At 64.1% G+C, this 10561-nt stretch overlaps 2 protein-coding genes across 2 annotated transcripts; one reads left to right on the forward strand and one right to left on the reverse strand.

Annotated features, from left to right (window-relative positions):
* Positions 1-60: 60 nt before the first annotated feature.
* GJA4 (gap junction protein alpha 4) lies at positions 61-2625 on the forward strand. The gene has a single exon (XM_014946401.1). It carries the CDS (start codon positions 432-434, stop codon positions 1458-1460), a length of 1029 nt encoding a protein of 342 aa, XP_014801887.1. The 5' UTR covers positions 61-431; the 3' UTR covers positions 1461-2625.
* Positions 2626-9289: 6664 nt separating this feature from the next.
* Positions 9290-10503, reverse strand: SMIM12 (small integral membrane protein 12). Its single transcript, XM_014946477.1, has one exon. The coding sequence runs from the start codon at positions 10317-10319 to the stop codon at positions 10041-10043; it is 279 nt and encodes a 92-aa protein (XP_014801963.1). The 5' UTR covers positions 10320-10503; the 3' UTR covers positions 9290-10040.
* Positions 10504-10561: the final 58 nt, after the last annotated feature.

Raw genomic sequence — 10561 nt, forward strand, 5'->3', positions numbered from 1 at the left:
CATGCGCCCTCTCTGCCCGCTGTGCCCCTGACCCCCCCTGTGCTCCCACCCCAAACCAGATGGCCAGCGAGCCCCTCGCCCTGGCTGTGTCCCAGGGCAGCCCCAAGCCATGGGCTGGGTGTTACTGGGGAGAGACAAATCCCCCTGCTGCCTCTTCTCCCCCAGCCCCACGTTTCCACCCTGGGCAGTGGGGTGGAGGAGGAGCACCCCTGGGCTCAGAGATGCTGCCTGGCTCCTTCCCGCAGGCATGGGATGTTCCGTGGGGGGTTTGCTGGGACCCTCTGCAGAGCAGCCGTGTCCTGACAAAGCCTGGGGTTTGGTAGCCCCGTCTGCCCTGTGCTCTCCAGTGTGGAAACGGAGGATTGATTTGGATTGATTTGGATCCCCTCTTCTCCCCTCTCTGCTGCCAGAGACACAAGGTTCCCTAGAAGATGGGCGACTGGGGGTTCCTGGAGAAGCTGCTGGACCAAGTCCAGGAGCACTCGACTGTGATCGGGAAGATCTGGCTCACCGTGCTCTTCATCTTCCGCATCCTCATCCTGGGCTTGGCCGGGGAGTCCGTCTGGGGGGACGAGCAGTCGGATTTCGTGTGTAACACCAAGCAGCCGGGCTGCACCAACGTTTGCTACGATAAAGCCTTCCCCATCTCCCACATCCGCTACTGGGTGCTCCAGTTCCTCTTTGTCAGCACCCCGACTCTGATTTACCTTGGCCACGTTGTCTATCTCTCTCGGAAGGAGGAGAAGCTGAAGCAACGGGAGAGTGAGCTTCGGGCTATCCACAGCAAGGACCCCAAGATCGAGCAGGCCCTGGCAGCTGTGGAGAAGAAGATGTCCAAGATCTACGTGACAGAGGACGGGCGGCTCAAGATCCGCGGGGCGCTGATGTGGACGTACATCATGAGTGTGATCTGCAAGAGCATCTTTGAGGCTGGCTTCCTCGTTGGGCAGTGGTACCTGTACGGCTTCTCCATGGTGCCCCGCTACGTGTGCAAGAGGGACCCCTGCCCCCATCAGGTGGACTGCTTCATCTCCCGCCCCACCGAGAAGAGCATCTTCATCATCTTCATGCTGGTGATGGGACTGATCTCCTTAGTCCTGAACCTCCTGGAGCTCTTCCACCTCTGCTGCAAGAACCTGCTCAGCAACATCAAGAAGGTGTCGGTGCCGACTGGCCCAACCCGGGACACCTTTGCCGACGACATGGCCTCGGGTCCCTACGCACCCAAGCACTACCCCTTCCTGCCCATGGCCGAGAGCCACACGCCGCCCTACCAGACCTACAACAAGCTCTCCAGTGAGAACTGGGCCAACTTCCACAACGAGGAGAACCTGGCGCTGGGCAGCGGGAACAGGCCCCTCTCGGACCCCTACGCCCCCAGGACTGCCGAAGCCCCCGCCCCGGAGGAGAAGCTGTGCAGCCGGCCTGGGAGCTCAGCCTCCAAAAAGCAATATGTCTAGTGCCGGGCTGGCCCCGGCCGGCCGGGGGGGGACCTTCCTCGGCCCCTCCTGCCCCTGAAGGTGCTGGCCATGGGCAGTGGCTGCCTCCTCCTGCCCGGTGCTGTGCCTTATGGATGCAGAGACCCGCCTGCCCCCGGGAGGTGATGCTCGGGCGCGGGGCTGAGCGGAGCCTCCGCTCTCTCTCCTGTTTTCCCCACAGGCCCTGCAAGGAAGGAAACTGCAGAAAGTTCCCCGGGACGGCGTGTCCCGCGTGCCTCGCCGTGGGAAAGGGAGAAATCCCTGGGGCCATGTAACTGGGAACAGGCTGTCCCCAGGGCTGTGGCGAGAGGCTTCCTGTCCCTTGGGAGCCACGGCTCGGCTGGATCCCGGGGCTTGTTGGAGCCCCCCCGGGCGTGAGACTGGGCATGTGGCCGTGGGAAGCCGCTCGCCTCCGCACGGAGCGGGCTGAGCCTGGGGGGGAGCTGGGCTGGGGGGGAGCAGCGCTGTCTGACGGGTCCTGGCCACCAGCCCCGTCCTGTTCCTGTGACCCCGGCAGGGAGCCAGCGGGGCCAGCACCTCCTGCCCTTTGGTTTGCTGCAGGAGCTGCCCCTTCCCCACGGAGCACGGGGGGGAGTCGAGCCACCGGCAGGTCTCTGTGGTGACCGGGTGATGCCGATGGCTGCGGGGTCACCGCTCGGGTGCCCCGGGAGTGTGAGCTCCCCCCCTGCCCCGCCTCCCGGCCCTTTCCCATGTGATGTGTGTCTCTTAAGTTATTTTTAACCTGCTGGCCTGAGCACAGAGCTTTCTGCCTTAAAGGTGCCATTGTGGGGGGATCTGGGGAGTCGTGTCCAGCCTGGCCATGCCCCCTTGAGCCCTGTGATTTTTTTCGGGAAAGAATTAGCCTCAGAACTGCTGGTTGGGGGGGGGTTAATGGTTTTACTACTTTGCACTAGTCACCTCCTGCTGTGGGCTGGGGGGACACCAAAGAACCAACCGCTGCTGTGAGAGCGGTTGCCCTGACATCCCCAGCCCCCCTGTGCTGTGAAAGGGGAAGGTCTTGTTGTGCCTGAGGGGCTGTGGGTCCTGCGTGACCCAGGCACGAGTGTGGGACGCAGACATTGCTCCTCAATGCTGTTCCCTTTCCCCCCGGCAGACTCAGTGTTGCATCTTGTTGAATAAAGTTGGATGAGAGGAAAAAAAAGTGAAGTGTGACTGCGCTTTGTGCAGCTGCCTCGGGGAGGGTGGGCAAGGGCTTAGGGCTGAGGAGGGAACCCCCTGTCCTGTGGGTGGTGGGATGAGTGTGGGCACCCTCTGAGCTCCAGTTGTGCTGCTGGAGCCACCCACCCACTGAAAGCACAGCCCTCCCTGCTCTTGTGTCCTGTCTCCTTGAGCCCAGGGGCTGTGACAGGGCCATCATGGCACAGGCTCTGGGTGGCCCAGAGCAGGGCTTGTCCCCGTAGCCAGCCTCTCTGCCCTGGCTCTGCTGCAGATAAACCCAGCAGAGGCTGTGGAGCTGCTCACGGCTGCATAATAGGTGGAAATGAGCAGCAGATAAAGGCACACAATGTGGCTGGGGCTGTTGTTTAGTTCCTCTGGCCGAGCCAGCCCGGGGCAGAGGCTGCTCGCTGCCGAGGGCCTCTTCAGCGAGGGTGGGACGGGCTAAAAATACCCTGGAGAAAATGAAATATGGGTGATAGGGGGTGATATCGCTGCCATCGGCCCCAGAGGAAGCGGAGAGGGAGGCACCCGCTGCTCTGCCCTCAGCGCACAGCCTGGGCTGGCGGCCGAGCCTGCCCTTGGCTCCCCACCCTGCTGGGTTTGGGGGGGTGAAATCCCCCGGGGTGGGGGTCTGGGGTGCACACTGCTGCCTCTCAGCCCTCCCCTGCGCCCTCCATGAGGATCCTGGAGTAAATCCCCTCTGGAGAGACCCTGCCTTGCTCCCACCATCTCTGGAGAGACCCTGCCCTGCTCCCGCTGTTGCCCAGTGGGGACCCCCCCGGGGCACCCCAGTACAATGGGGGACCACAGCCCAGACCTCGCTGAGTACCAGCAGGGCTGCAAATCCCTGCAGTGCTGTGTCTTTCTGGGGCCAGCAGTCCAGCCAGGAGGAAATGCCCGTGTGAAAGGTAACGGTGCAGCCACAGTGTGTGTTTACCCCCCCTCGCCTCCCCCCTCCAGGGCTGATATTTGTGTTGGCGCCGGGGGAGCATCACGCTTTTCCGAACGGCCCTGCAAGGTGGAAAACAAGACGGGCCCAGAGCCCCCTTCCCTGGACACGGTGCCCGGTGGCCGGGGCTGCGCAAACACGGCTCTGCCTCCCGCTATTGTTCCCGTGTTGTGACAAGGAGGCTGGGGGTGGCCGGGGTGACCCCCACGCCGCCGGGACCCGCATGCCAACAACAACAGCGAGGGGCTCACCTGCGTGGTGGAGCCAGACAGGGGGTGTCAGGGGGGGGGCGGTGTTGGCAGCAGCCCCCCAGAAGGGCGGGTGGGTGGCCTTTTAGGCAAATAAAAGTTCGCAGCTGATAAGGGCTCGGGCTGGCCCCGTGAAGCCCTTTGGCAGAGCCCGGGGACAGATAGTGGCCGGCCGGACACGCACGGCCTTTCTCACACCTCTGTGCTCCCTCCTGAGTAAACAGGCTCCTCCGGTCCCGTTCTGCCCCAAAGCCTGGTCCCGTACCGTGATGGTGAGCCCTGCAGAGGCACGGGCAGCCGAGGGAGAGCCGCGCTGTGCCGTGGGGCAGGAGCCAGGCTGCCTTCCTCAGCTGGGTACAGGCAGCACCGTGGGGCTGCTCCCGTATCCTCAGCCCCCCCAAGAAGAAAGTGAGTGCCCAGAGAGGGAGGTGACACGGCCAAAGGAGTGAAAGGAAGAGGGACAGAGATGGACAGACAGATGGATGTGCATCTGACCTGACCACCAACAGCCCGAGGCACTGGCGTGGGGTGTCCCTTGGGTGCATGGCCAGCCCCCTGGGCACCCCTCTGCTGCTCGTTTGGGAGGATGCTTGAGGGGTGGTCGCTTGGAGCACCCCCCTGAGTCAGGAAAGGCTTTGGGGCATCTCTGCCAGTCCCGGGACCCCAACTCCTGCTGGGGATATCGGTCTGACACCAGTCACAGCCCCTGGGAGCCTACACCAGTGACTCTGCCCCATGGCCATGCATCTGTAGGGAGGTTCCTGCCCTCCTCCCAGTTAGGACCAGTCCATGCTGGGCTTCCCCTGGACTATCCTGTCCTGGGCTGCAGGAGAGGAGCCGTGAGGGCTGCTGCAGCTTGTCCCGCCTGCAAGACTCTGCTCAAGGCGCTGGCTGAGCACCAAGGAGTTTATTTTTAAGCCTTCTCAGCGCACAGAAAATAGCAAGTGTCTAAATCTGACCCACTCACAGGAAGAGCTGCAGCGGGAGCAGAAGCGCAGCTGACGGGAAGAAGGGCAGAGGGCTGGGCAGGGGGATGCCAGGGGGATACTCCTGTCCCGCAGGAGCCCCATCCATGCCCAGGGCTCTGCCCACAGCCCCCAGCCCCCCCATTTCCCACAGCCCTTCAGGGGGAGCGGGGAAAAGGAAGGAGCATCCTCCTGGGCCAGGCGGGGACTCCCTGAGTCTCGGTACCCACCACGGAGGTAACACCAAAGCAGGTACCATCCTGCCTTTACCAGCCCCGCTGCCAACGGCGCACGACGAAGGAGAAGCAAACCCCAAACGTCTCCCTTCCCCCCGTGGGCCCGTCCCCCCGCGGGGTTATATTTAGCCCCCCCTCCACGCGCGGGCATGGCAGACAATGCAGCCCCGTGTGAGAACCACGGGCGGGAGGAAACGGCTCAATAGCCCCGACGACTTCCCGCATCCTGACATTGTCGCTCCCCTCTGGCCGCTTCCTCGCATGGAGGCAACAGGACCGGGGCACCCAGCACCCCGTGCCCACCCCATGCCCACCCTGAGATGGGTCCTGCCCCTGCCAGCGGCTCAGGGCACCGTCCCAGTACAGCACCATGGGAGTAGAAGCTGCTGCCCACATGCTCAGGGTTTTTTTCTGGTGCAGGGTGGTGGAGGGCCACAAGGATGATCAGGGGGATGGAGCACCTCTTGCCAGTGGCTCAGGGCACCGTCCCAGTGCAGCACCATGAGGGTAGAAGCTGCTGCCCATGTGCTCAGGGTTTTTTTCTGGTGCAGGGTGGTGGAGGGCCACAAGGATGATCAGGGGGATGGAGCACCTCTGCTACGAGGACAGGCTGAGGGGGCTGGGGTTGTTCAGCCTGGAGAAGAGGAGGCTCCGGGGAGACCTAATAGCAGCCTTCCAGTACCTGAAGGGGGCTACAGGAAGGCTGGGGAGAGCCTGTTTAGAAAGGCCTGCAGTGACAGGACGAGGGGCAATGGCTTCAAGCTGGAGGGGAACAGATTTAGACTGGAGATGAGGAGAGGGCTCTTCACTGTGAGGGTGGTGGAGCACTGGAACAGGTTGCCCAGGGAGGTGGTTGAGGCCCCTTCCCTGGAGATATTCAAGGAGAGGCTCGACGAGGCCCTGGGCAACCTGGTCTAGTTGGGGGTGTCCCTGCAGACTGCGGGGGGGTCGGACTAGATGGCCTTTGGAGGTCCCTTCCGGCCTGGGCGATTCTGTGATTCTATGATTCTATGATTTGGTCTAAAAGCAAGGAGCTGTGGTGGCCCTGGGGGTGCTGAGATGGGGATTCAGCCTTGGGTTGTGGCCACAAGAGCTGATGCTGAGCAGGAAGGGAACAAGTCCCGCTGTGGCTGTCCCCAACCAGGGCTGAGGGGCAGCATCTCCGTGTAGAGCGGAGCTGCTCCTCTCTCACAGCACTTTGGGGATTTTGTTGGCCACAGAAAGGAGCCTTGGGGCACGGCAGGGCAGATCTGCACCGTGGGGCCGTGGCCGGAAGAGGCAAGATGGGGAGGTTGGGAAAGGACTCGGCTGCTCTCGGGAAAAGGGCAAAACTGGAGCCTGGGAAAAGAGGCTCGGCTGCCCGGCAGGGAGAGGAGTCCCCAGGGGCTGCGGGGGACGCGCTGCTGGTGGCGGGGGGGGGAAGGCACCATTTGGTCTCCAGTGCAACTGGGGTGAGCACCCTCTACATCCTGGGGCTGCGGGGACACCACAGACCCTGGGTGACCTGGGGTGACAGCGCTGCTGCCAGAGGGGACCCAGGAGTGTGGGTCCCTGCAGGGCCCAGCTCCCCATGTCAATCATAGAATCATTGAGGTCAGAAGGGACCTTCAAGGTCATCTAGTCGGAGCACCCTCTACGTCCTGTGGCTGCGGGGACACCACAGACCTGGGGTGTCCCGGGGTGACAGCGCAGCTGCCGGAGGGGACCCAGGAGTGTGGGTCCCTGCAGGGCCCAGCTCCCCATGTCAATCATAGAATCATTGAGGTCAGAAGGGACCTTCAAGGTCATCTAGTCCGACCCCCCTGCAGTTGCTCCACTCCTCCCCAAAGCACCGTCACTCCGAGCCGTGCGGGACGGGGCCCGATGGCTCTGAGCAGCCCTTGTGCCAGCGCAGGGTCACAGCGTCCCCAGCCCCGTGCAGCTGGTGCATCCCCTGCTCTGATCTCACCGGACGTCCGCTGCGGCCGTCCAGGTGTGCTGAGCAGCCAGGGGGGCTCTCAAGCAAGGACTGCAGCCCTCCCAGTCCCCCCGGGCCGACCCCCAGCGAGCTGGGGCACAGCTTGTCCCCCCACCATGGCTCTGGTTCAATCCCTGCATCCTGCCTCCGGAACAACAACCTGCTCCTCTCACCAGCCCGTCCCCATGGACCCCCGGGAGCAAACCCTGCCCCGGGCAGGGCAGAGGGTCAGGGGAGCTGGCGGGGAGGATGCAGGGAGGCAGCAGGGCTGTGCCAAGAGCAGGGAACCCGGCTTGATCCCTCCGAACCTGGGGCACAGCCACCACGGGCTGGGCAGGGGGGAGGCAGCTGGATTCAGTCCCTGCCCTGCGGCCCCGGACACAGGGACTGCCCCAAAATCGGCCAAGCCCTGGGAGGATGCTCTCTGCAAAATGAGGATGCTCTCCCTCAGAGCCTGGTGTGGCAATCCCTGCCTGGGGACAAGCCTCCCCCCTCCCCAAATAACCCTGGCCATGCTGGTGGCACGGCTCCTTGCCACACTCCTGCTGCAGCGCCCAGCTGTGCCGTGCTGGCAACAGCTGGATTACAAACGTGCTGGACCAGACTTACACTCCAGCAGTCGTGTGCAGGTTCGGGAAGCCAGATTTTTTGCCACAATGGTTATTCAAAACTGCTTCCTCTCACTCTTGGTGAGCCAGTGTGGCTGCTCGCCCCAGCCCCGAGTGCTCACCGGGCTCCTATTCTTGTCGGGCTGGTGCTTCCCAGGCAGCACATTGTCGGGATTCAATGGGAGGAAGGGTGGGTTTACGGCACCGAGGCCTTAGACGTGCAAGTGGGATCTGGGAAGCAGCTTCACCCCTGCCCCAGCGCCTGCTGGGGATCCGTAGGGATGGACAGCGTCCCAGGACACAGGGAAACCAGCTGGAAACGTGGCAGGACCAGCAGGACATCCACGGTGGGAGCAGAGTGCCATCGGTGCCTGTGCCACTGTTGTGGGGGCTGAGTCCTTCCTGAGGTTCCCGAGTCCCCCCCATTGTTCCAGCCCCCCCCGACCGACACGGTGTGGGCCCAGGGGAGGAAACGGGGCAGCGAGGCCCCGACAAAGCCCAATTGTGCCCGGCCAGCCCTGGGAACAGGCAGCTCAATGGGCTATAAACAGCCGGGGGAGCCGCTCCGTCGCGGGGCGAACAAAGGCCTCTCGGAAGACGTTTCCGAGCTGGGTCCCGCTGGTCCCGGCTGGGGGGGGAAAGGGATGGGACCGTTCCCAGCCCGGCACACAATAGGGAACAGCCATCACCCCACAGCCAGGCTGGGAAAGCAGGAGGCCAAGGGCAGGGGTGAGCTCAGGGGACAGTGCCAGCCTGCCAGGGGGACCGAGGTGGTGGCATGAGAGGTGCCATGAGCCCCCAGAGCAGAGTAGGGCACGGCTGGGACAGCCTTTGCATCACCTGAGACTCCTCCTGCACCTTCTAACCCACCTCGGCTGCTCCCACACACCCCAAGGGCAAAGGGCTGCCATTTCCCGGCGGTGCCGGGATGAGATCCAGCCCCAGGACAGCAGGTCGGGCAGCAAACACGCCGGGCAGCGCGGCAGTAAAGCTGTCAGCGGGGCAGGAGCCGGCCCGGAGGAAGCGGGACGGAGCGATGCGAAACGCTGAACTGGCTGCTGAGCTCAGGGCTTCGCACCAGACGGGACAGATTTATGGTCCCCGGGAGGGGAAGGCCGGGCCGGGGTAGCCACGAGGCCTCGCTCAGGCTCCAGGGGAAAAAACAAGCCGGGAGGCAGCGATAACCCCGGCTCCAGCCGCTCGGCCCCGGCGCAGCAGCGGGCACCAGCTGGCCCTGCTCTCGCCAGGGTTTGGTCCTGCCATGTTGGTGACACCTGAGGCTGGAGGGGACACTGGCCACCAGTCCCCCACACTCGTTGCCAGCCCCTCCTGCCATGCACTGCCCTGCTCAGCAGCCCAGCAGGACCCCCCTGTCCCCCCACCCAGCACCGCCACAGCCCTTCTTGTCTCGATAAGGAGGTGGAAGGGAAGCAGATGACGTGTCCCAGGGAGCCGGGAGGGAGGCACAACTGCAGCAGGGGCTGGGATTTCGGTGCCTCCCCCTCCTTCCTGCCCACCACCCTCTTGCCAGGCCCCGAGGGGAGTGCCAGGCAGGGACAACGGTGGCATTTCCCCCACCGTAGAAGGGGCTGCTTCTTGAAAACGTGGGGAGCAGCAGCAGGCAGTGAGGCAGGGTTAGGGCCAGATGCTGATGCAGAAGACGCAGAGGCCCAAGGACTGACAGAAGTTTATTTTGGCTGTTCCCGTACAGGGCAGGGATATCCCCATTCTCTACATGCCAGCCCAAAGCCACCACCACACTCAGAGCTCCACAATAGAAGCAGGGCCAGGACTTCCACCTCCCCCCGTCCCCCTTCCTCGCTGTGCAGCCTGGGGATGATACAGAGAGGGGCTCCCCAGAGATCTCCACCGCTGCTCAGGCTCCCGTGGGGGTGACGTGGTACCGTGGTGCTGTGGTTGGGGTTCACGGGGAGCCACAGGAGAGCTGTAAGCAGGACAGCAGGTCCTCCTGCCACAGGCAGTCAGCCTGACCCCATCCCCGTGTCACTCAGGTCCAAATCTCTTCTATCTTCACACCAAACCTAAAGAGACGTGGGTGGAACCAGGCCAAAAGGGATCAGGGGTCGGGACAGGCCGAGAACTGCTGAGTTTGAGACACACTCCCCCTCCGAAGCAGGGCTCCCTGCCTGCTCTGCCACACAGGAGGAGGTCTGGGGGCCGGGTCTCGAGCGCAGCCACGGGGTGGACAAACCCTGACCCTCCGGAGGGCCCCGGGAGGGTGAAAAGCAGCAGCGGGTGCAGCGTATTGCCCTCGTACGGCCCAGTGCAGAGGGCTGGTGGAAGATAGGCAGGTGACAGAGGAGTCCCCACACGGTGCTGTGGGATACAGCCCTCCGGCGGCCAGCCCCAGCCCCGGGGACAGTCACTCCAGGGCACCGAATTTGCCCAAACAACTTAAATTAACTCTTTTCCGGGCGGTTCCTGTTCAGCACGGCCCGAGGGGCGAACTCCAGCTTGTCCTTCAGGCTCACCACCTTGGTCAGGTCCTTGCCCGCGATCTCCTGCAGCTTCCGCTCCTCCCGCTGCTCCGAGATGCTCTTCTCCTCCTCGGCCGCAGGCGAGGGGTCGCCGCGGAGGAACCGCTCCAGGTGGTAGCCCACCAGCCCCACCACGAAGGCCACCGGGAAGGTGACATAGGGGGCCTTGGAGCGCACGGCCGCCCACAGCACGGACCACATGGCGCCGGGGGCCGCTCCCGGCGGGGGAGAGGACGAAACGCGGCGGTCACAAGCTGGGCCCGGGCCTCAACGGCGCCTGAGGCCTGCGGGCCTGGCAGCGCCCGGGCAAGGCCTCACCGGGCCAGGCCGCACCGAGCGGGCCGCACCGCGGCGTCGGCACTGATCCACAGGGAATCGGGACCCTCCTGGGCCGCGCCGGGACACCCCCCGGCCCCCGCGGAGCTTCCCTGCAACCGGAGCCG

Source organism: Calidris pugnax, unplaced genomic scaffold, assembly GCF_001431845.1.
Source record: "Calidris pugnax isolate Ruff unplaced genomic scaffold, ASM143184v1 scaffold113, whole genome shotgun sequence".
In the NCBI taxonomy this organism is placed as follows: domain Eukaryota; kingdom Metazoa; phylum Chordata; class Aves; order Charadriiformes; family Scolopacidae; genus Calidris; species Calidris pugnax.

Bases quoted from the DNA above. Each gene is read 5' to 3' on its own strand.
- GJA4 (XM_014946401.1), top strand. From the start codon at position 432: ATGGGCGACTGGGGGTTCCTGGAGAAGCTGCTGGACCAAGTCCAGGAG.
- SMIM12 (XM_014946477.1), bottom strand. From the start codon at position 10,319: ATGTGGTCCGTGCTGTGGGCGGCCGTGCGCTCCAAGGCCCCCTATGTC.